The sequence below is a fragment of the Sphaerodactylus townsendi genome, linkage group LG01 (genome assembly GCF_021028975.2).
Source record: "Sphaerodactylus townsendi isolate TG3544 linkage group LG01, MPM_Stown_v2.3, whole genome shotgun sequence".
Taxonomy (NCBI): Eukaryota; Metazoa; Chordata; class Lepidosauria; order Squamata; family Sphaerodactylidae; genus Sphaerodactylus; species Sphaerodactylus townsendi.
In genome coordinates this window covers 156,665,772-156,691,359 of record NC_059425.1, presented here as the reverse complement: position 1 = coordinate 156,691,359, position 25,588 = coordinate 156,665,772, and the positions used below count along the sequence as shown (strand labels likewise).

At 44.2% G+C, this 25,588-nt stretch overlaps 1 protein-coding gene across 1 annotated transcript in view; it reads left to right on the top strand.

Moving 5' to 3' along the window:
* The window catches only part of EIPR1 (EARP complex and GARP complex interacting protein 1), a 79,020-nt gene that overhangs the window by 18,878 nt on the left and 34,554 nt on the right, over positions 1-25,588 (top strand). Inside the window, exon 4 of the mRNA XM_048498154.1 lies at positions 19,567-19,723. Coding sequence (XP_048354111.1) covers positions 19,567-19,723 — 157 coding nt within the window. The remainder of the gene's footprint in view (positions 1-19,566; positions 19,724-25,588) is intronic.

The window sequence follows — 25,588 nt, the reverse complement described above, 5'->3', positions numbered from 1 at the left end:
CAGGAAGATAAACCAAAAGAAAACCCCAAACCCAATTCTTTTCAAACAAAGGAAGATGCCAGTTAAATGTAAGCCTCTACAAAGAGATGCATTAATTCTGGACCCAAACTTTCCCTTCTGGTGAAATACTGTCTTGTGTTTCTACTTGTCCAAGAGTGAGGTAGCAATTTTCACGGATTTCCTGCTTCAATCTGGAGAACCCATTCTGAAACCTTTTGTTGAGGACCTGTGATCATGAGGTACAGCTTTTCAGGGCCACAGGGAGCTGCAGCAGGGAGGGAAAAGAGGACAAATGGTTAATATGTGAGCAGATTCCCCCTCCTCCCCTCCCCTTCCCCCTCCCTCCCCTCCCTTGCATGCCACCCCTCACTCACTCCCCTCCTCAGTCCCCTTCCCTTGCATGCCACCCTCCCCTCCCTTCCCTCCCCCTCCCTCCGCTAGGGTGGGTGGGCCATGTCCAGATGCCGGGCCCCCTCCCTCCCCTCTTTTGCATGCCACCTCTCCTCCCCTCCCTCAGTCCCCTCCCTTGCATGCCACCCCTCCCCCCTTCCCTCCCCCTCCCTCCGCTCAGGTGGGTGGGCCATGTCTCCTGATCCAGACCAGTATTTCCTGAAGCTGCATAATTGAGACACTAGAAAACGATCACAAGGACAGGAAGAAAAACTAACCTTCAAATAGGTAAGGTAGCCAGGCAAGTCTCTAGTGGAGGTGTAATAAAGAAGCATGCATAGCCCAAATGGGCAAGTTGAAACAGAATAATCACTGGGGGACTTGATGTCCCTTAGAAGCTGCAAGATCATTATATCTTAGATTGCAATAAATCTTTCTGCTTTGAGAAGGTGAAACGGCAGAAGGACAGTAGATCACTCTGGAGCTATAGAAGCTGGCAAAATTAGAACATTGAAGAGCTGACAACGCTCAGGACTGGAATGTAATACAACCCGCAAATACCCAGTGTTACTTAATTCTTACAGATCTCTTTTTAAAAAGAAAATCAGGAAATCTGAGAATACCTCAGATTTTGGGACAAGCTGCAGAGCTGTAACCTTTCCTTTTGTGCTTTCTTTTGTGTGAAGAAAACAAACCTGGAACAATGCTTTTTCAGGGTGTTCTGGAATCTCATTGATAATAGTTTTGGTCATTTTCTAGTGTAATAGGATTGCCTGCTTTCATTTTCTAAGGCAACGTTTGTCACTAGTGCTCTGAGGTGATCTAGAAGCTAAGCGACTGGAGGTGGTGGTTGAGGCTCTGTCAGCTCCTGCCCTTCAAAATGAGCCCTGGCAACTTCCTGTGTTGTTTTTGTAATCACTGTGTTGTAAGTGATTTTATGGTAGTTTATTATTATTGTGTTTTTTGTTAGCTGCCTTCAGCAGTTATCTGAGAGGCAGCATATAAACTTTGTAATGCAGTATGAAGGCGCATGAAGTCGCCTTTACAAACCATTATTCCGTCAAGGTCAGTACTGCCTATGCAGACTGGCAACAGCTCTTCAGGGTCTCAGGCGGGATCTTTCATATAGCCTACTACCAGATCAATTAACTGGCGATGGTAGGGATTGAACCTGGGACCTTCCGCATGCAAATGTACAAGATTTATTTTCAAGATCTGGATTACTTACAATGTTCGGTTAACCAGCATCTCTCAGAAGGGAGACTCCTCTACCTTAGCCGCCATACCTCTGCATCTTCTGGAACATGTGTGCTTCACTCCCACCCACCAGCAGGTTGGCTTGATGCCTTGGGACTTTACTGGGCTTTCAATAGCCATTGTGCCCACTGATAGCATCCATGAATGCCTTCTTCCCCTGTAGCCTGCCTCACACTGTTGGGAGCCAGCTCTGCTAGAGGGTTCTCGCTCAGGAAGCGGACCACTGGTTTGCCTGCCATGTACGATGGCTCTGTAGCTTGCGGAATGGAGAAGGATCCTGCCAAGTGTCGGGGCCTATTGCCATAGCATTCCCAATGGGGTGGGGTTTAGTTGCTTTGGATTCCTCTGTGGTGACGGGCAGAGCAGAACAAGAAACTTCCATTCCATTTCCTAAGAGTGACAAATCACAAAGCTTGTTGCTGTAAAGAAATGAGAGGGCAGCTCCATTTTCTTTCTCTGAGTTTTGGCTTCCCTGCTCCCATTGGTAGAAAACTGAGAGAACACTTTTTTTGTTTAGTTTGTTTGTTTTTTGCATTTGCTAGATGGGTATGAGAGGATCTCTGTTGTTGCAAACCTTCTACTACTGTAATGAATCCCCAGGGGTTCCTATGCAACCAGTTTGACAAATAATAGCCCAAACAGGTGTTTTTTTTTTCTGTGTAAGTCAGTTTGCTCTCTCCTTTAGTAAAAAAAGAAAGACAAAGACTTGAACAGAACCAGCATATTATTAACTAATCGTTTTTATTTACTTCCTTTCTCTTAAGTGGAAACCCAAAGCAGCTTATGTTATCCTGCTCCCCTCACAATAAAGAGACCAAACCCCTGACCTCAGCCCTCTCACCCTGTTAGCTGTGTGTCAGAATGTTCCTCAAACTTGAAATGACGGTTCTTTTTCCACAAATGAGAGCAAATTGTGTAGTGCATTTACATGCCATTGGCACTGGTATAGTTTGTCCAATTATTGGGAGCAGCAGTGGCAAAGGAGGTTAAGAGCTTGTGTATCTAATCTGGAGGAACCGGGTTTGATTCCCAGCTCTGCCGCCTGAGCTGTGGAGGCTTACCTGGGGAATTCAGATTAGCCTGTGCACTCCCACACATGCCAGCTGGGTGACCTTGGGCTAGTCACAGCTTCTCGGAGCTCTCTCAGCCCCACCTACCTCACAGGGTGTTTGTTGTGAGGGGGGAAGGGCAAAGGGCATTGTGAGCCCCTTTGAGTCTCCTGCAGGAGAGAAAGGGGGGATATAAATCCAAACTCCTCCTCCCCTCCTCCTCCTCCTCCTCCTACTACTACTACTACTACTACTACTACATGAGATTGAATGAACATTTTAACTCCAAAACTCCCCCCCCCCCCCGCCAAACAGGGTACTTTCCTTGCTAAAATCTCAACTATATTCCTATTCCAAGAAGGAAATTAAAGATTATTGGTGTTAACACAGTCTTAAAGTGAGCATACTGTGATAACCGTGCATAAAGCGAGGGGTAGATAAACTAGACGATTTTTGTTCTTACGGTCTTCTATAACGCAATACGTCAAGTTCTCTTTAAGTTGGCAACTGCTGCAGTTTGATATTAAAAATGGTAGTGATTAATAGTCAGGCTGAAGTCTTTGGAACGTCTTCATTTTTAGCAGCCATCAATGAAATGGGAGAAATGTGTGCAACTATAGCAACAAATTTAAGCTCATGTTGAAGCAGGGTGGGGGAGTTAACTCATTGGTTTCTGCTTAAAAGTTTTGTATCTGAAATGAAAACAGCTGTGGGTGCATTCAGCTGTCGCTTTTACTAATGTTAAAACCATCATATGCATGGTCCCGGCATGTTGCCAGGATCCCCTGCCTGCCTCCCTCTTCTCCTGCTCGACTTTCTTGCCCAGAGAATCCTGTTTAGACTCTACTGCTGGATACCTGTGATGTGCAGATGATGGGGTGTGGGTTAACCAGGGCTTAACCAGTTGTTGTTTTTACTTACACCGCCCAGATTCTAAGCCTAGATTAAGCTAGTTCAGAAATTTGTCTCTTGGAGAAGAACTAATCAGGTCAATTGGCTCACTTTCATGGGTTCACGGTGGGCAACGGGAGTTAATATCCTAGTCGAGTTTCTTTGTTATGTTGTAGGCTGGAACAGAAGAGGGAGAAGTCAGACTCATGAACCCCATCAACATGGCTATTCAGAGTTGGTTAGTGATGTCTGAATGCTGTCTGCAGTGGCTAAGCATTAATGGGCTACTCGGGAAATAATGCCGAGACAAACGTACTTTTCCTTCAACAATCGCCTTTTCTCATGACTGTCTGCTACATGCCCAGCTTGCTGGTATGGTACAAAACTTTTCAGTAATGTTCAGCCTCAGTTTTTAGGGCTGAGGGAAGATCACAGTTCCAGGCAGGCATAATAATATTATAAAGTCACTTCTTTTTTTTAAAAAAAAAATCGCTTCTATACTGAGCTTCTGTCACTTTAAAACTAGGACAGTTTCATAAGGTCTGACATTGGTAGCTGCAGAGATGCCTATTTATCACATCAGGTTGACAGCTGTAGGAAATTAAATCTTCTCCCCTCCCCCCCTTCACCTCTTACTTCTGTGGAAAATCCTTGGAGGGCAGAGCGACTGGCATTGCCACCTGCCCTCTCCTTCAGGGTGAAAGCCTTTGTCCCTGGGAGAGATCAGTTGGCACAATAGATATGTAACTTGTACCTCTGTGCTCTAGCATCAGTGGCTCAGCGGGCAACGTAGCAGAATTAACAATACTGTAGGGATCTTGCATTTCCATTACCTGACTTTATTAGAGGGTTTTTTTTAAAAAAGAAGTGCAGCCTAGCATTTCATTAAGATTTCCACACACACATACGCACACATGTATTTTCCCCATATGTGTGTATGTGAGATGGTTCAGAGCATTTATGGAAATGTTGTGGAAAGAGGCAACTGTCGTTCTCTACAATGCAGGGTGGGGAGGAGGAGAGAGAGGTCTGCGCTTGATTAAAGATTGGCTTATCTATTGTGGAGCTGCAACACACACTTTGTCGTACAAGTCAGCGTAGGTTCTCTGAAAACTGGGGCGGAGGGAGAGACAGTTCCAAAGTGTCTGTCATAAATATTTCAAGGTCTGTGCCTGCAATAATAGCTCCATTCGCTGTTCTCCCCTTGTAAAAATTGAATACTCGACTAGCAAGGGCTTTGTGGCAATGTGCTTTTTGAGCAAGCAAGGTTTTTGCGATGGGTTTCACAACTGTGTATTTTGATGTAATTGTAGAAATAGCCAGTAGAGGGCAAAGTCCTATAATTGTAGGTGATAGTCTCTTTGTCTGCGTTGGCAAAGGAGACGCATGCCCTACTGTTAAGAGGATTTAGAAGATTCAATGATAAACTGTCTGTTTTTCGGAATTCAGAATATGCCACTTCCTTACACCCCCACGCACATCCTGCCCGGTGCATCAAAAATAGTCCGAGGTTGTGAACGCCTCCCCTTCTCTCCCAAGACGTGAAAATCTGATCCTGTTTAGTTGCTGCATTTTTAAAATTCTCTCCCACGAAGACCACTACATGGCCAAATATTCATTGAGCAGAGGGGCGGGGGAGGGGAGCCTTCTCATTGAGCTGGGGGGGGGGTTGGGGGAGCTGGGGGGGGTTCTCCCTGAGTGTTGGTCTCTTTTACTATAGAAAATGCGGTCTTGGCCAGGGACCAGGCAGGTAACAAATCATCACTGACAAGGCCGTTTGAGATGGAAAGAGCAGGGTTATCTGCATCATTTCAAGGCAGCTGGGGCAGCACAGGCAGTGCTTTGCCGCAACATAGAAGCGACATGCTTAAAAAATGACATTCAGTTCTTTTGCTGCCACTTCAACTTTTGCTAACATGTAAGTGCCACAAAATAACCAGAAGGTTTTATTACTCCAGACTCTTTAGTTGCTGTTATCTTTGTGTTGCGGCATTTGTATATCCAAGGTAGGAAGGAGGTTTGTAATGGAACAGCTGAACTCTGCTCTTAGCCAAGTTAATCCAAAAGAAAAGGCTTCTGAGGTATAAATGTCTATATGGAGCCTTTATTAAATTTTAATCTAAGAATGTTGAGTGTTTCCCCTGCGTAGGTGAATATTTAAACTGGGGTGGACATGAGCTGGGTCCCACAATGTTAGAATTTATTTTACAGCAATGTGTAGCTTACATGAGGAGTGTGCTCAAGACTTTTTTCATTTGCCCCCCCCATTGCATTAAAAATATTTATTCAAATAATAATAATTAAGAAGAGGAAGAAGAGTTTGGATTCATCCCCCCCCCCTTCTCTCCCGTAGGAGATTCAAAGGAGCTTACAATCTCCTTTCCCTTCCCTGCCTGCATCAAACACCCTGTGAGGTGGATGGGGCTGAGAGAGCTCCATAGAGCTGTGACTAGCCCAAGGTCACCCAGCTAGCATGTGTTGGAGTGCACAGACTAATCTAGTTCCCCAGATAAGCCTCCATAGCTCAAGTGGCAGGGCGGGGAATCGAACCTGGTTCTCCAGATTAGAGTGCACCTGCTCTTAACCACTATGCCACTGCTGTTCTTTGACGTTCTAATAGACCACCTTACTCTGATACAGCTGAGAAAATAAAGGCTTAATTTTTGCCAGGGCTGACTTGTGGATTTTATTTCTGATACCAGTCCTGAGACCTGGAAACATAAAGGGGGGGGGGGTTGTCTCTTAGCAAAAAGGGTTTTTTTCCCCCCTAGCAAACAAGCTTCGTCATGTTCTCTAAGACTCTAAGTATGGGATTATGTAGGAACTATTGTACAAGAATAATGTGAAAATGACTGAAAAGTGCTTCATGTTGATGAGGAAATATGCTGTACAAAAAGGCTAGGCAACATTCCTGACCATAAACTCTGGTGTCTGCTGGCCAAGCAAGGCTGTCTTTCAAATTGTCCTTCCAGTGCTGCACAGCTTGCTTCTAATGGAACTTCTAAGTAATGTTAGTTGCAAAAGGGATGCATTTTGCTCCCTAACTATAGAAAGCCAAACCCATTAAAGCCATTCTTGAAGCCACTGCTTCTTCTGAGGTGCACCCTATTAAAACAGACCAAAGGGTATTCCTCTCCATGAAGAAGAGTTGGTTTTATGCCTCTCTTTTCTGTACCTTTAAGGAATCTTGAAGTGGCTTACAATCACCTTCCCCTCCCCTCAACAGACACCTTGTGAAGTTAGTGGGGCTGAGAGCGTTCGAAAAGAACTGAGACTAGGCTAAGGTCACCCAGCAGGCTTCATGTGCAGGAAGGCGGAAACAAACCCAGTTCTCCAGATTAGAGTCTGCTGCTCATTTGGAGGAGTGGGGAATCAAACCCGGTTCTCCAGATTACAGTCCACCGCTCTTAACCACTACGCCACACTGGCTATCAATAGGAGAGCCTCTTAATAGGAGTGACACCGCCCAGAGCCCTTCGGGGATGGGGCGGTATAAAAATCTAATAAAATAAATAAATAAATAAATAAATAAATAAATCCTTCTGTTTTGTCAGTGGCAAGAATGAGGCTTCAAAGGCTATAGCTGCCTGCTCCTGTCATACTGGGAACATTAATGGGCACCAGCTGGGCTGTAGCTATAGCTGCTACGCGACTTTAACTTTGCACAGCGAGAGCTGCTGTGGCAATGGTGCAGAAGTACCTCCTGTGCAGATTTAGAAGTACACTTCAATTGTGGTTCCCAGGGCAACAGAGTAATGGCAGCCAGCCGGCTTTGTACCACCTGAGCGCATCAAAGAGCAAGTCCTGTCAGCCACTGAAGCCTCAGCTCATCCAGCTCCAGCGTGGATTTCTGTAGACAGCAGCTCCAGTTGAGGTTAAAACCCTTGGGAATGCCATGAAACGCTGGCCCGCACGCTTCTGTTTCTCTTACTCGCGGGTACACAGCTCTCGTTGCAAGGAAGAGTAGCGGTCCTTCATTAGCACACCGCAGTGGGGTATGTTCGATGCCGTGCCCTCGTGGACTGTGTTCTTTCAAAGCGGTTGTTTAAACAAAGGGCTAGGAGAGACAGAAGACATGCACAGGAGGAAATAATTTGGAGTGCTTTACCTGCACATATTCTGTGGCCTAAGGAGTAAATAACCTCCCCTTGGTTTAATCATTGCGCGCTTAGTACTAGTTAGTGTTAAAATAAAACTCTCGGTATATATAATAGCCAGTTGTCAGCATTTTGTCATGCTTGGAACGGGCAGGGAAGGGGCACTGCATTTCCTTCTGTCTTTCCTGGCTCCTCATATGGTTGGTGGCTGGGGAGAAGCATGGGCAATTTCTCTTCTCCCCGCTTCCCCCCCTACCCCGTACATTGTCCCTGGTTCCCAGTTGCCATTTTGCAGCCCAAAATCACCTGCTCTGTACCTCACTGTTGCAAAAGAGTATTGAAGATGGCTGTTTGGGGTTGCATTTTCAGAATGGCTCCGCTCTATAGAAAACCAAGCAGCTGTTCAAGGTGTTTGTTTTTTTTAAATATAGATGGCAGTAGGGTGTCTGGGAGAGAGAGAGAAGAGGAAGGGAATTGAAAGGAAAGAGCGGGATTACAGAAACAGAGAGAAGGAATATAGATGACCCGGACAACATAATGCTAGTTTCCCTTCATTCCAGACTCCCCTCATTCATGGGGAGGTGGGGAGAAAGAAATGGATGCTGAGGGCTGTGTATGAATCCGTATGTCTTAATAAGATTGGGGGTGGGGGAGAGAAGGAAAGTACTTGAGCACTTTGTGGAACCTTTGAAATTTACGGTTACTTTCCCGAGCTTATAATAAAATGAAAGAGAGTTAAAGGTCAGCCCCAATCTATATAAAACAAAGAGTGCTATGTGATCCAGGCAGAATTTGCAGTTGCACTTTGTGCATAGGATGAGCTCAATATGGGAGTTTAAACAACAGAGCCCTGACTAGCATATTGCTGTCTATTCAGTCATGAGGTGAGTGCTTGTGGGCAGGGCTGGCAGTTTCTTAGCCATCTCTAATAAGGCCAAGATAGCATGAAAATTGTAACTCATGAAGCCATCAGTGTGTGGGAAGAACTAATTTGTCACTTACAGGCATCCCTGGAGGGCAGGGTCAGAGGAGTGTGACCCTCTAGCACAGACAGGAAGTAATGTGAAGGGGTTTGTGGTAGGGTGGAAAATCTCTGTATGGAAGCCTACCGTTACTGGTAGAAAGGGGGATATAAATCTTCAAAATAAATGTGGGATAGATAACATGTCCTCAGGGATACAGAGAACTGTGTCTCTTCAGTTTTCTCAGATCATTTAGAAACATTTATGCTGATTTTCCCCAATAGACTTCTCTTTGTACACTCCGTGTTGTTTAAGTGGAGCATCTGTACTGAGTCCTGCCATATATGTAAGAACTAAGCATGTTTATTGCTTGTCCTATTGTTTGTGTGTAATTTGGGGGCATTTTTGGTGTTGACTGGCTGATGTTTGGGACTGAAGGAGTACAAAGGGGTCACATTCTGCTATTTCCCCATGGTTCCCCCCTTCCCCGGAAATTGAAGAATTAGAACAGCCTCTGAGACTATCTCCCGTTTCATATGGATCTGTCCCTGAGGAAGGAGTAGGATTTGACTCCCCTGTGTATCTAATCTGGAGGAACCGGGTTTGATTCCCAGCTCTGCTGCCTGAGCTGTGGAGGCTTATCTGGGGAATTCAGATTAGCCTGTATACTCCAACACAGGCCAGCTGGGTGACCTTGGGCAAGTCACAGCTTCTTGGAGCTCTCTCAGCCCCACCTACCTCACAGGGTGTTTGTTGTGGAAGGGAAGGGAAAGGAGATTGTAAGCCCCTTTGAGTCTCCTACAGGAGAGAAAGGGGGGATATAAATCCAAACTCTTCTTTCTCTTCTTCTTCTTCTGGACATGCATGGATGCAGTGGGATGGAGGGTTACTTGAGATACTTTTACCAGGGACATGTGAAACCTGGAGCTGGCCTTGGATTGCTGTGAGGTTTACATTCATACCAGACTGTTTTCGCTTGTGAGAGAGCTGATCTGTGGACATATCCAGCTGACTTTCTTCTAGGTATCAAAATGGTAAAGTAAATGTTAATACACAAGGCTAATCAGTTTGTCTACTGATGTGTAGCTTCAGACTCTTGAACAATTAGACCCTTTTCATATGTCAAGGATTTTGAAAAGTTGAGCATTAAGGCAAGTTTTGTTCTGAAGCAGAGTCCTTTGGTCATGCGCAAGTTTCTACGCAAGTTGGTTAGAGATGGACTTTTGCTGATAGCTTTAAAATATTTTGCACTTGCTTCTGGTGTTGAAACAGATTGTGGTAGCAAATTTTTAACCATTTGAAGTCGAAATAGTCTTTGAGAAGAAGTAATTTCCTTCAGTTTGCAAGACCCAAACAAGGGTATCAGTGACAGGATTTTTTGGAGGTAATTAATTTCATTGATTTCCATAAGTGGGATTCGATTTGATGGCACATAGCACGCAACAGTGGTCAGTGCTCCAGGTAAAAATTGCACTGATGTGGCCAGATGACTATACATTGTGCATAAAGCATTATCACTTTGCCTACCTGCAAAGAGCTGATTCAATTTGAAGGACAGAAGGACCCTTACCTGGTTGGATAACAACTTAATATCCATGTTGAGAAAGAATTTAGTTCTTTAAGTAACAGAGATGGGAGTTCCATTATGTAGCCTCTTTTACCAAATATAAACCGAGGACCTTAGGAGCTTTTAAGAATCATAGAGGTGGCTGGCTTCTAGAACTCCAAGAGGTAATATTCTGTCTTCCATGAGTGCTACTGTGGTATGCATGAGAGAATATTTGACAATGTATATTGCCAACAAGATGTCAGTGTGTTTAATCATTTGATTTGGGAGATGTACCAGATGTTGGCAAAGTTATGATTTACTGTCAAAGGCTTCCATGGCCAGATTCAACTGGTTCTGGTGGGTTTTCCAGGCTGTGGCCGTGGTCTTTCCTCTGTGATACACCTCTGAAGATGCCAGCCACAGATGCAGGTGAAACGTTAGGAACAAGATCCACCAGACCACAACCACACTGCCTGGAAAACCCACCAGAATCATGATTTACTATTTAGCTTTAGCATGATGTGTGAATCAGAATGCGATAAATTAATGTATTAAATCTGTTTTTATTGTACTCTAAATCAAAGGGCCAATTGTATATATATAGTTTTAAAATATTGCCCAATCTTTTCTTGAATACCTCAGGGTGGCTAGCTTGTTTAAAAAGTTGATATTTGAATAAAAAACAAAGTAAAAAACAATAAGGAATGACCACACACACTATCAAATGACCACAAACACTATCCAATATAAACAAAAACAAACAAAAAACAGCCCAATGCCTATTGAACAATATACCATAGTATCAAGAATTGTTAAAAAGTCCTCCAATGAAGAACCGCTGTAAAAGCCCTTCTGAAGAGAGAGGCCTGGTATACAGTTTTAGGAATAGCGTTCTGCGGGACAGGTGAAACTAAGAGAAAGGCTCAATTTTGGGTGGAGGCCAGATGAGAAAGGTTAGCATAAGGAATGGCGACTGAGGAACTCTGCGAAGATCTAAGAATGTCATGGGTGGTCCTGTACTTATGACCATCAATCAATAGAGTGTAATGAACTATAGCAGCCAACAAGGTTAAAATATGCTGACTCACTCTTGGCTCTTGGCTGTAATGATTATCTACATACTATGCTCCATTTGTTCAATATATTATAAACATGCCAGATTATTGGTCCATCCAACTCAGTACTATCTATTTTGACTGGTTTATTTATTTATTTAGGATATTTTTTTTAAAAGAAGCCATAGGACATAAATAGCATAGAAACTAAATAGCATAGAAACTAAATATAACATAGATCTCGGACAAGAAACAGAATGTTTTAAAAGTTAGTACCATAAAACCCTTGATTAAATACCTGGGTGAAAAGATGTGTTTTAGCTTGGTGCTTATGCAGTAAATAAGGTGCCAGCTGAACCTGAAAGGAGAGGGCATTCCAAAGGCAGGGTGCCACCACAGAAAATGCCATGTCTCTAATCACCATGTGGCTCACCTCCAAAGGTGGGGGCATAAAGACCAGAGCTTGGGAGACCATTCTTAACTCATGGGATAGATAGTACAATAGTAGATGGCCATTCATAAACCCTGCCCCCAAGCCATTTAGGACCTTAAAGGTAAGAACCAGCACTTTGAATTGTGCCCAGAAACAAGTAGGTAGCTAGTGCACGTCTTTCAGCACAGGGGTGAGAACAATCCCTGTAACTAGTCTCTGAAAATACTCTGCTGCTGCATTTTTGGACTAGTACAGTTTCTGGAACATTTTCAAAGGGAGATCCATGTAGAACACACCACAGTCATCTAACTTGGATGTGATCAGAGCGTGGATCATTGTAGCCAGGTCAGATTTTCTGAGAAATGGTTGTACCGGACAAACCAACTGAAGCTGATTAAAAAAAAAGTCTGCCATTGAGGAAGTCTGAGACTGCAATAGTAGGCCAGAATCCATTAACACCACCAGGGTAAAAGCCTGTTTCTCATCGATCCCATTACCTTCTCCAGGCACCTACTCCAGACTTGCACAGACACCTGACTTAACTGTTAAGGAAAAATGGATCTGGGTGTCACCCACATGTGGTTGTGTACCTCACTTCAGAGACCTGGATTATCTCTCCCAGCAGTTTCATGTAGAAGTTAAGTAGTGTTGGAAGACAATGTGGAGAAATGGCTCCCCCTTCCCTTTTCTTTTTCTTTCCTCCCCTCCTCCCATCAGGTATCATAGATTTGGAGGACTTTAGAGATTCCAGATGAACCATCAGGAAGTGACCTAGGGGGAAAAGATATCTGGACCCAGCCTGACCAGGTCAAAGGAGGGTGGGGTCTGGGATCTGATAAATTGCTGGGAGTGGAGGGGCGAGGGCTCTTCTTTCCTTCTGCTGGGGGAGCAGACCTCTTGCCTGAGCTGTGGAGGGCGCAGCCATTTTTGGACCATGTGCTCAGTCAGGTAATGTGAACTGTTTGAGAATTGCAACCTTCTAAGCTTTATATGCCTACCCTATATTCAACAACTCCTAGCTAGGGTATGTTAAGAGATAGGGGCAGGGGATTTGCGTTTATATCTCCTTTTGTTTGGAAACCTTTGCTCAATCTGGTGCTGTGATAAAAGATACTGGTAATCATTTTCTTTTTAACAAATAATTTTAAACCTTAGCTGTGGATGATAGTTCTCTGTGCCACATATGCCCCACTGTCTTGGATGCGCTATTTAAACAGGAGAGAGAGGAAGGCTGAGCAGCTTTTCCTCCAGGACCTCCAATCTACCCTTTGGAGCCCAGGAGAGGGGAACCAAGGGGGAAACTGAGGCAGAGGCCTCACAGTTGGAAAGGAAGCTGGGAAATCCTGATCTTCCCCAGCGGGCAGTACTCAAATGATCAGGTGGCAGCAGCGGTTTACCCAGAGAGAGAGCTAGCCCTCCCCAGGAGAAGTTGGCAACTCCTGGGGGTGCGCAGAGAGCGGGATAGGGCCTGCCAGGCAAAGCAAGCCCGTTCCGCCATAGACAAGGTAGAACTCCATGGGTTTCCATACCATGATTGCCATAAATGCCATGGGCCAAGCAGCAGTCCTCCAGCATCACCTTCATCTGTAGGGCAACCAAGGCTATTAACATCCCAAAACCAGGCCTGAAACCAGATTGGAATGGGTCTAGACAATACGTCTCCTTGAAGACTGCCTGGTGCTATATAGCACCTTACCAAAGAATAGGCTGTTAGCCATTGGTCAGTAGTTGTTTTGGTCCAGGGATGCCTTTTTCAGGACAGAAATCTCACAACTGCCCCAGTGACTCAATCAGTGTCCGAAAACAAACCTCAGTCCATGTATACAATACCTGTTAGGGCCAGCTACAATGACGCAAGCTTTCAAGTTCTCCAGAACTCTTCTTCGAACTTGATGTTACAAAATAAATCTGCCCATGACTTTAAATGGTTAACTAATAAAAAATGGTTATAAAATAAATGGCTATAAAATAAATGGTTAATAAAATAAAATAATAAAATAACAAAATAAATCTGCCCATGAAAAGGCTTTTTCACACTGGTTCAATGTCAGTAGGCAAATAGCTATACACCGGTGCCTTTTGGTATCAGGTTATACTCTCGTTCCTCTAAACAAGGAAAAAAGTGCCTCTCTAGTGGCGTTGCCAAGGACACCAGTTTTCTTCTGACCTTTCTGACACCAAGTGAGATTCAATGACCTCAAAGATCTCTAATGAGCCAAGAGTAAAGGAATGACTCACCAGTCTTATATTCACAATTTTGGTGATAAATTTAACATGATCCTTAAGCCACCAAGGCGAAAAAAGCTGAATTGGCTCGTGCCAAAGAACCTAAGCACCTTTAAAAGCCACGAGTTGGTTGTATTAGTTCTATTATTGTAAATCAAAGCTCCTCATCCTAGGAAGTGAGCAATTGTTTGCCTGAGGTATAAGTTAGTTCTTTTTCATGGGAGGGAAGGAAATAGTTAGCATCCCGTAGACTACGTTCTGCCACTTCTTCACACTTTTGCAAGTTGTGTTATATTACAGTTTGTACTCTATGACACTAAATATAACTTTGACTCTGGACGTCTCTTGTGGGGTTTTCTAGTTTTTACAGTGTTCTGAGTGTAAATGTATTACATTTTGGGTGACGTAACTAATGGAGGACTACACTGGGTTGTTGATTTGATTTTCTGTATGTCGAATACCCAAGTGTGTCCCCACCTACAGATAGCTAAATCCGCAGATAGGGGGCACACTCGTCACTAACAGGTCTTTCTGCAGGCTTTGGGGATCCCAGGTCTGCAAAAAAACTTGAAGATTGGAAAGGGGGGGATTTAAATCACCCTGCTTTTAAAAAAATACTCTCTGCACATCCACATACAGTGCACTTACCCTTCAGGCTAAAGGGGCACTGATAGCCTCGCTGGGCCTGGGGTCTGTGGCAGCAATGTAAGGGAGCCACAATGGGCCCCTCAGCAGAGGCTGGAAGCCTTGTTGGACCCAGAACCAACATGAGTGGCAGCAGTCAGGGAGGGGTGAAAAAGCAGGAGGAAGCCACAGTGGGTTCCACAGCAGAGACAGAGAGACTTACTGGGCCCAGGGTCATTGGGGATGGTGGTAGCAGCAATGGTGGGAAGGAAGCCAGGGAGGAGGAACCTGCAGCGGGCTCTACAGAAGAGGCTGGGAGCCTCACTGGGCCTGGGATTGTCAGTGGGGGTGATGGGGAGGGAAGAAGCCACAGTGGGCTCTGCAGCAGAGCCTTGGAGCCATGTTGGGCTCAGGATTGGCAGTAGTGGTGATGGAGGAAGTAAATCAGGTGGGAAGAAGCTAGGGCAGTGGTGTCGAACCTTTGGCGCTCCAGATGTTATGGACTACAATTCCCATCAGCCCCTGCCAGCATAGCCAATTGACCATGCTGGCAGGGGCTGATGGGAAATGTAGTCCATAACATCTGGAGTTCCAAAGGTTCGCCACCACGGAGCTAGGGGGAAGCTGCAGCAGGCTACACAGCTCACGCTGGAAGCCTCTCTGGGCCCAGGACATTGGTGGCACTGGGGAGCAGGAAGATGGGAGTTCCCCCCTGCAAATTTTCTGCACTTCCACTTGATTCGACTTAACTTAGAATTTGGCTGCTTGTAGATATTCTTGGGCTTATGTGTTGGAGACTCAAGTTCAAATCCTTTCTCAGCCACTGGAGATTATTGGGTGGTCTTGGGCAAATCAGTCTCTTGACCTGAGACATATTTCAGTGTCATTGTCCCCATTGGTAATTATAGTAAAGTTAGTAATTACTGATCAGGTTATAGTTGGAGCTTTTGTCTTTGGAACTTGTATTTTCTTCTTTCTCTAATGAGGGTGGCCTTCTTGTCACCACCAAAGGCAGACTTTTGAATCCTGACCTGCTTGTTCCTCACTGTTCTCACCGGGGTTTTGATCTCACACCTTTCTGCCATATTGCACAGTGAGTGTAAAAATGTTACTAAATGAGGGTGGAAATCATTTTGTCATTTAGTCTGCAGGAGCAGAAATTTAGTGTGTTGATTCAAGGCATTGGAGACTTAAGTCCTGCGATTTTTGTATTCTCATGCAACTGTGTATGCTTTACACTGATCAACGTATTTTAATTACATTTCACGTGGCAGGGTGAAGGAGTTTAAAATCTTGTTACGTTCATTTGTATTGATTTTTTTCCTGCTCCATCCTCATCTAATAATCCTGACTTTTTGTCTTCTGTTCCAAAATTGACCTAGATTTAAGGGTGAGTAGTGAGATAACCAAGTTTTTCAGAAGACATCAAATTATTTAGGTTAGGTCAAAAACAAATCATGAAAGAGCTCCGAATGGAGCTCTTCAAACTTGAAGAATGGGCATTAAAATGGCTGAGATTCAGTGTGAACAAGTGTAAAGTGATGCATATTGGAGCAAATAATTTCAGCTTCTCATATATACTGATGGGATGTGAGCTGGCATTACAGACCAAGAAAGGGACTTTAGGATGGTGGTGGATAGCTCAGGGAAAATGTCAACCTAGTATGTGACTGCTGTGAAAAAGGTAAATGCCATGCTGGCCATCATGAGAGCTGGTATAGATAATAAAACTGCAGCTGTCCTACTGCCCTTGTACAAACTTATGGTAAGACCCCACTTGGAATACTGGTCACCACACCAAAAGTTCTATTCACCACACCAAAAAAAAAAAGGGGGGGGGGATATTGTAGAGCTTGCAAAGATGCAGAAAAAAGCAACCAGAATTATCAGTGGGCTGGAGCAGCTGCCCAATAACTATCAATTAAAATATTTTGGACCGGAAGACTTACCTTAGCCTGAAAAAAAAAGTAACGTAAGGAGAGAGGTTTATACAGTTATGCATGTTGTAGACCGAAAGAAACAGTACTAGAACCTGAAACTGAAGAATGGGAGATTCAGGACAGAATTTGTGGAATTTGCTGCTGCAGGATATGGTCATGGTTGCCAACTTAGAAAGGTTAAAAAGGGAGTGGACACATTCTTGAAGGATTGTGTTATCATAGCTATACCTTTTTCCACAAAAAGATGACAGGAGACGTGTGAATTCATACACCACATTTCCAGGACCTTTTTGTGGAGGAATGTTCCACAGAGGTCCTAGTGTTTGTTCATACTCCCTTTCAGTTCTCTGGCCCTTTCTGCACGGGCCAAATGAAGCATCCCAGGGGCGGCAAAAACGCCGTCCCTGGGAGAGCGTTCGCATGGCTGGTGTTGTTGCATGGCAGCAACGCTGTCCTGCCTTTCCCTGGGGGGCGTGAAGCCGTCCCTGAAAACCTCGCTCATTGAGCAAGGTTTTCAAAAAACTGTGTCTTCCCCGCAGCGCGGTGCAAACCACACCGCTGGGAAGCTGCCCCTTTCCCCGTCACTCCCACTCATCTGCCTCTCCAGCGTAGTTCGGAAGGACTGCAGGGGCCCACCCACGCTGTCCTCCGACCTCCAGGGGTCGGAGGGCAGCGTGGGCAGGGGCCTGCAGCCCTCCCGAGTGACGCTGGAGAGGCAGGTGAGTGGGGGAGGGTGATCGAGAGGTGGCTCCATGCGGAGCCGCCTCTCCAGCTAGGGAGGGAGCCAGGTCTGCTCATGTGAGCAGTCCCCACACCTCCACCGGCATAAATTATGCCAGTGGAGAAGCGCTGCCGCTGCCATGCAGAAAGGGCCTCTGTGAAGACTAAAGAATTGTATTTAAGCGCTGGCGTAATCAAAACCGTTATCCTTTGCAATGTTAAACTTAGTACTTGGTTAAAAGAGCATTTATAGTGCTCTGGGTGGCTATCAGCAACACTTTCACTATTGTACAATTGTGCCTGCCATTTTGTTTCTCGTGGCAGCATGGACCCTGGGCAGGCGCAATTGTTCAAATACAAAAGTGTTGCTACTAGCCGCCTTTTAACAAAGAGCTAAGTTTGACATTGCAAAGGATAATGGTTTTAAGGTGGCGCTTAAATATGATTCTTTAGGCTTCATGGAGAATCAGGACCTCTTTAATATGCAGAGGCACGCACATTGGACTTCTGCTGATGAATGCATGGCCTTCTTTTGGTGGAAAAAGATATAATAAGCATAATAGATATCTTCTCCCTGCAGTACCAGAGGTAACATTCCTGTTTAAGGCCTGTTATACATGGATTTCTTACCTTGGAACTCATAGCTGCACAGTGGGTCAGCACTATGATCTCTTCGCATTTTTCTGTTTACATGTGAGGAGGTATTCATTGCCTGATCCACAGTTTACTTGCTGAAGTCGCAATGGGCCTCTGCTTTTCCTATTTCTCTTAACTTCATCTATCAACTCACTCTTAAAGTCACAGATCTCATCACATCCAGTAGTTGCAAGATAAAGGGTTTTGTGAAAGCCCTTTAAATTGCAGTTATTCCAATATTGTAGCCCCTTTCCAAAAACATCCCTCCCCCCACCCCAAGAAAGAGACAAAGCAGTTCCCTGGACCACACTCTGCTGAAGAAGGTGACCATGTCTTAGAACTGATATCGTTCCCCCGCCTCCACACACACAAACACTTCTTGCTGCTTCTGCCACAGGAGGAGAGAGAGGCTTGTTTTTAAATGGTTAGCCCACCATTTAAAATTCATCCTACGGACATCCCCCTTCCCCCAGCCTGTTAACTGCAACATCTCTGGAAGTGAAACCATCAGGGAAATGACTTAACCTTCATTTTAAGCTTTTCAAATGCAATAAAAGACCACAATTTTGCAGTGATTCTATGTTTGTATTGATATATCAATATAATAATTAATAACAATTGAAGTAATAATAAATCTGAAAAGGGGGAAGGGGAGAGACTGGACTTGAAGATGGTTTTGGATCTGAAAAGTTTGGGTACTGATAAACTAGGGCAGTGATGGCGAACCTTTTTGAGACCGAGTGCCCAAATTGCAACCCGAACCCCACTTATTTATTGCAAAGTGCCAACCCGGCAATTTAACCTGAATGCTGAGGTTTTCGTTTAGAAAAAGCTGGTTGGCTCCCCCTTCCTCCAAACCCACCCACTCGAGCAGGGGCCAGCCTTCTCTAGCCTCAAGCAAGTCCCCCGCACACCGCTCTGTGCCTCTCTAGCATCTCTGCCTCCTCTGCGCCCCCCCCTCCCAGGCAACGGCCACCCGGAGCACAGGCACCAGGCCCGCCAGCCGAGTCCTCCCTGCAGTGCATGCACATCATGCTCAGTGGCCCAGGCCAGCCTAGATGTGTGTGTGGGGGGGTGATTTTCCGCCCTCCACATGACGAACTCTGTTTGCGCGTGCCCACAGAGAGGGCTCCGAGTTCCACCTCTGGCACCCGTGCCATAGGTTCGCCATCACTGAACTAGGGGTTTTGAATTTTATGGCCAAGGAATTGAAATGCCCAAGGAATTGAAGTGTTAAGGATGTAGATTTGTTTTAAAAAGTTATCTGCATAACAATTGATTTATTATCCCACCTGCAAACAAAAGATCCTGCAATGCCAGACAGATAGATTTGAAAATTGTGCCTGCATTCCTACTATTAAGGTAAAAAATTGTACGCTTGGTGAGAAATCATTGTAATTTCCCATATTAATTTAAAAGGATGTGAAAGAAGAAATGCTGGAAAAGTACTTTCAGCAGCACAGCATTATCCACTGAATATTTAGGATGTAGAAATGTGGGTTAAATACATGCTAACTGTGGGCTCTGTGTTAAAAAGGGTTTGCTGACTTCTAGCCTAATGTTTTGTATGTGTACTGTGTGTTTTTTTGGAATAAAGCTCAGTAGAATTATTTGAATATTTTAAATGGCAGATGTTCTGTGCTTATAGTTACAAAAATACTGATTCACTGTATACCAGAATCTCTTCCCGTCTCTTTCCCCTCCCGTGATCTGTTGACATTATCCTCTGTTCCTTAGCTTCAGACAGTAAAGTCATGACATGTGCGGCTGTTTGGAGGATGCCAAAGGAATTGGAATCAGGCAGTCATGAATCCCCTGATGATTCATCAAGCAGCACTCAAACCCTGGAGCTACTCTGTCACCTTGACAACACAGCCCATGGCAATATGGCTGGGTAGGATTCTGCATATTTTATACTCCTGCAAAAAAATTTCAAAGGATAGACTAATGCTGTGCAGTTCAGGTTTTATATTCAAATTTTGACATTGTACATTTAAATAAATCCTCTTTTAAAATTATACTTATTGAGGTTTCCTTCCTTCCCGTCTCTTAATCCCTGTTATATGGTATTTAGAAGTATTAGTCCTCCTATCACCTACTAGTGCACAAGTCCTTATAAAATTCTGCTATGCCTTTCCTCTCTGCATGTGTGCGGTTATATTTATTTTCTATGCTGTACCAGCTAGTACTGTCTTGAATGGCTCAGTCACTGTATGGAATGTAACGTGGAAATCTTGGTTTCATATTTGTTCTCCAGCCACGTGATTGGTTAATCTCTAAGGAATGTTCCCTATTTAAAGTTTTATTTTATCGTATGTTTTGTTGTAAGAAAGTAGATATCTTCCTATCCAAAATTAATAATGATGCATAGATGAGTCTTATCAAAGCTTATCATGTTCCCCTTACTTAATGAAGATTAATATTTTGCTCACAGTGTTCACTGAGGATGTCTTAACAAGGTAGAACTGTTTTTCCGTAGTATTTGTGCACTAGTGAAAACAAGAATGTGATGAACACTCCTGTAAACCAAGGTTGGCTAGCTTCTGTCTTGCATAGTGTACTTTCCTAGAAGATTCATGTTCCTACTGGTATTCCTGTGTTTAATAAGGTGCATCTTCCTTATGCTTTAGAGTTAAGTTATCATTAATCTGCATAAGAGGACATCTTCAGAATCACTTCCCTTTGAAGCCCCCCAAAGCATCACTATTTTTGTGTCAAAGAAACTGGAAACTGCTAGGTGATTTGTCAGTGGGCCATTGCATTTCTTCTGGCCTCCTTTACTATAAAAAGTGGCCTATCACCCTTTAGATAACTTGGTGCAAAGTAAAGCTTCTTCCACTTAACCATAGTCCAGTGGTGACGAACCTTTTGCACTCCAGATGTTATGGACTACAATTCCCATGGCCCAATTGGCCATGCTGGAAGGGGCTGATGGGAATTGTAGTCCATAACATCTGGAGTGCAAAAGGTTCGCCACCATGGCCATAGTCCCTCCAAGACTTCTCTCTATAGCACCAAACACTGCATTTTAAACTCTCCAATCAGACAAGGATAATGTGTCTACTCATCAGCTGCTTGATTCTGAATAATATGTGTAGTTTTCCTATGTTTTGAAACATATTTCTGAACATTTGGTAAATCTGACAACAGTGTGAAGTCCAAATAAGCATATCAGATATGAGGTCTGCTTGATTCCAGGATAGAAATTAATAAGCCAAATTGGAAGTCATTATCTGAAGATTGTCTCAAGAATTTTGGGATAACGTGTGAGATTTTATTCTTACTGTCCTCAGTTTTTTTAAAATATAGCATTTTATGCCACTTTGCAAAATGTTTGATGTTTTTATGAGTAGCTTGCCATGGAGCATTCAGAAACACTTTTAAAGTTTAAGCATGCAGCTGCAAATGAGCTAGTTGTTGGGTTCTGTGAGTAGGGGTCCTGTCAATGAAGGATAGAATTGAGATACTACGCAGTGAAGTTCTTATACACCTTTCAAAAATATGAAGATATATGAAATGCACTGAACTACAGCTTCCATCTAAAAAACTGCTTTATAGCATCTTTTTAGAGATCCACCTCCATATTGATATGATCTGTGACATTTTGGAACATATAAAATTCCAGACAAGAATGTACTACTGGAATGGTACAAAAGAATGGAGCTGAGGAGAAGTTGGTTTAAGTACCCATGGGGGAGAAAGGCAGGGTACAAATGAAGTAAAGTAAATAAATATTTGTGAAGGTAATTAACCTTCATGGAATTTGTAGCTCAAGATTGTCCTTTTTAGGTAGATGATCCATAATGGTGCAAGTAATGAAGGTTGTGGATAGTTTCCTTGCTGCAGGAGACTCATCTCCACTTAGCTGGCAATTTGAGCATTTTGTAGCCCTCCTCCCAGGAAAGAGCTCTGTTCCCAGAGGTTTGGGGGCCCCTGGGTGATTGTCAAAGCGATTTTTGGTTTCTTAGGTTCTACTGGATACTCTCCACAGAGGCCTTGAAAAGCTCTCCCAATTCCTTGAGATGAAAATAGGAACAAAAATCCTCATTCCATAGCTTATTTTGCAGTAACCAGTTGATTCCTGTTTAACTTTTCACTTGTGAAAAGTGGAATGTGAATATGCCGTGACTATTACAATTAACAGAAATTATCCCTCTGCTTGTATGGATGCATTCCAACATTCTTTGGTCAATGAATTTGTCTCTAAATCTAGAAACCAAGTTTTGCTTGATAAGTAGAGTTCTGCTCCAGCTGCTAAGTTATCATTTTCCAACCCTTTTTTAGAGAGTTCCTGGATGCCATCCCATTCAACTGTGTTTTGGCAGCTTCAGCTAGGCCTCTATCCACCGTTAGCTGGGTTGGGTCATGATCTATGCAAATGGCTGACATTCATTAAACCTAAGAATCCACTTGCAACCATGGTTCTCAAGGCAGTTCTATGGCAAAAAAATTAAAGGAATGCATGTTCAGATATAGTACTAAATCCCATTTCGGGAAAACAAATCACAATTCAGTTCTTTATCTAAATGGAGGGTGATTCTTTCAACTTCCAGTTAGGCATGCTGATGAGCCACTGTAATATAAATACAGTGGAACCTCGGTTTTCGTCTGCGATTCGTTCGGAATAATGCAACGAAAACCGAAATCGGCATAGTCTGAGGTATGCTGTTGGTACATGTGCAATGCAAATGGCACACCGGATTTACGCAAAAGTCGCCTCGGAAGCCGAGGCGACCAACGATCACCGAGGCAACAAAATGGCCGGGGGTGATCGGCGAACACCGAAAACGGCGATCTGCGGGTAACTTTAACCGGGGTTCCACTGTACATATTGTCAAAGTGTCTGAAGAACACTCACTTTCTAGTAAAACCAAATATGAGTCCTGTAGCACCTTAAAGGTCAACAGTTTTCCCAGAAGGTATAAGCTTTCTTGAGTTTTAAACTCTTTTCTGTCAGACCCGTGAAGTGAGTTTGATTAAAGAAAGCCTATACTTCTAGAAAGTTTTGTTGGTCTTTACTGTGTTCTGCTTTTGTTCTGCTACTACAAACTATCAGCCCAATCCAAAGCCGCAGGCAGCTAGGGATAGCGCCACTGCGGTGCCCCCTGGCAGCCTCCAGAGGGCTTTCTGGCGGAACAGGAAGAAGAAGAAGAGTTTGGATTTATATCCCCCCTTTTTCTCCTGGAGGAGACTCAAAGGGGCTGACAATCTCCTTGCCCTTCCCCCCTCACAACAAACACCCTGTGAGGTAGGTGGGGCTGAGAGAGCTCCAAGAAGCTGTGACTAGCCCAAGGTCACCCAGCTGGCGTGCATGGGAGTGTACAGGCTAATCTGAATTCCCCAGATAAGCCTCCACAGCTCAGGCGGCAGAGCCGAGAATCAAACCCTGTTCCTCCAGATTAGATACACGAGCTCTTAACCTCCTACGCCACCCCTTCCGCAGCTGGAAAACCCTCCATAGGGCTTAATGGATTTATGCCACCCAAAAAGGTGGCTTATGACCAAGACCTGAACCACAGTGCAGCCAGCTGCAAACCCAGGGTGAAAGCTGACTAACATCAGCTCCATCCCCAGGAGTTCACCAGCCCGCTCCTCCCCGTGCCAGTGTCTGACCAGGACACCTGTGAAGCTCCAGGGTGGCCCAGACTTCTGCCTTTTGCTGCGATGGAGCTGAGGGGTAACTGGCTGTCAGCATCTTTGCCCCCTTCGCTGGTTCAGATGCCTCTTGTGCTGGCGGAGGGGGCAAATGCATTGGTGCAGATCAGTGCCATCTCCACAAGCAGATTTGGACCCCACGTCTGGATTGGGCCACAACACAGCTATCCATCTGAAACATACTTCCCAGTACATATGCATATATGATGTTTGAAGGAAATTAAGGAAGAAATCAAGTAGCTGGAACCTACAGCGGCATAGATACAGGTGGACACTGCTTTTTTTACTCTGACAAGCTCTCTCATGATTCAGACACTATTGCAGTAGTGGTTTCCGATGAGCATTCACGTTTTGCAGATATTTATTTCCGTCACTAATGCATTCTCTCTCTTTCACTTCATCCATATATGTCTTCTGCTCTGTGTTGTTTGTAGCTATGCACTGTGAGTATTGTTGTCTGGTGGCTCTGTTTTTGTGCTCACTTACTACTTCTAAACAGCATTCTTTCTCTGAATTATTTTGCCAGTTTCTCTTTAAGCCAAGTGTGAAGGGCTTTACAACTTGGCAAAAGATGACTGCCTCGGACTAATTTAACTGCGCATTCCCCTTTCACTCTTTCCTCTCCCTCTTCATCCTGGTCTATACTGAGCTTTTTGCTTTCTTTCATGGCAGTACATCACACAGACCTTTCCTTCCTGCTTTTCTTCTGAGTTTTTTTTAATCCCCCCCTTGACCCTATTTTACAGTAAAATGTTTCTGATTTCTTACCTTGGTGATCTGAAACCTCTCAAGATCCAAATCAGAGCGGTTGCTTCTTACATTTCTGCAACGATTTGAAGCATAATCAAAGGATCTTTTTTAGCTAACTGGCTTGCTTCCGACACTTAATACCATAATCAAATAGATACCCATTTGATCTTGGTGGAGAGAGGGCAGGTAGAGCTTTCAGCAAAATCCATACCCCAATGCCCTGTGCTGGTACCGATTCAGTACATTGTCAAGAGGAACAGAAGAAACCCATGATGTGTTATGCATTTCCCCCGTGATTATGGATTTTTCTGCAAAATGTAAAAACTGTCATTGTCAGTACTTGGGGCCAATCTACACGTTCAGGAAAAATGTATGATTGAACTCCCTTTGGGTCTGTAGTATTTAAGACTGCAGATCAAAGATTACATGAATGAGGATTCTGTGTTATCAGAAGTAGGAATCTACCTTTGTCTCTTCTACGCTAATTTCTCACATGCAAGGTATTTCTCTGTGCTCAGCTCCAAGTAGCTTACAGTGCTGCAGATTTTTTTTCAAGTTTTAAGTGAGAACAAGTCCAGCCATTTTCATACCTGATTAGATTTACAAATCAAAGTGGTTCATTAAGCACAATAGCACCTTATTGTTGCAACAGCAACAGCAAGTAATCAAACAAAAACCTACAAAATTTGTTATATTGCCTCCCCACCTTCCCTTCGCCTAGGGCAGGGTTCTCAACCTTCCTAATGCTACGACCCTTTAATACAGTTCCTCATGTTGTGGTGACCCCCAACCCTAACATTTATCCATTGTACAGATGGAGAACACTGATGCAGAGAGTCTTAGGCAACCCCTGTGAAAGGGTCATTCGACCCCCAAAGGGGCCCCGACCCCCAGGTTGAGAACCACTGGCCTAGGGAATTAAGGACATCAACTAAAGCCGCAAGGTGGTGGCTGACCAGTCACTGCAGAGGCAAAGGCATGTTTGGCCTTCTCAGGGCTGGTAATGGCAGAGGGAGGCAGGATGGCAAGGAGAAAGCTGGCCGCACAGTCATATGTAGCTCCTGCAATAAATGAGCAGAACACAGTGTAAAAAAAAGCTGGGTTCCTTGAGACTGGGTGTTTGTCTGGGCTTCTGCCTCCCTGGATTGCCCTGAATTCGCATTAGTCAGATGATCCATGTTTAATCAAGAGGAAGTGTTTCTGTGTGCAGGTCAAAGGTTCACCTCCACAATCTCCCTACAGCTCATTCTTCCATGTGGTCTCTTCTGACCACATCTTGCCTGAGACATGCATACATTCATGCATATGTGAGAAGCAAAACCTTAAGTAAGATTCATTAATTCCTAACCACTCC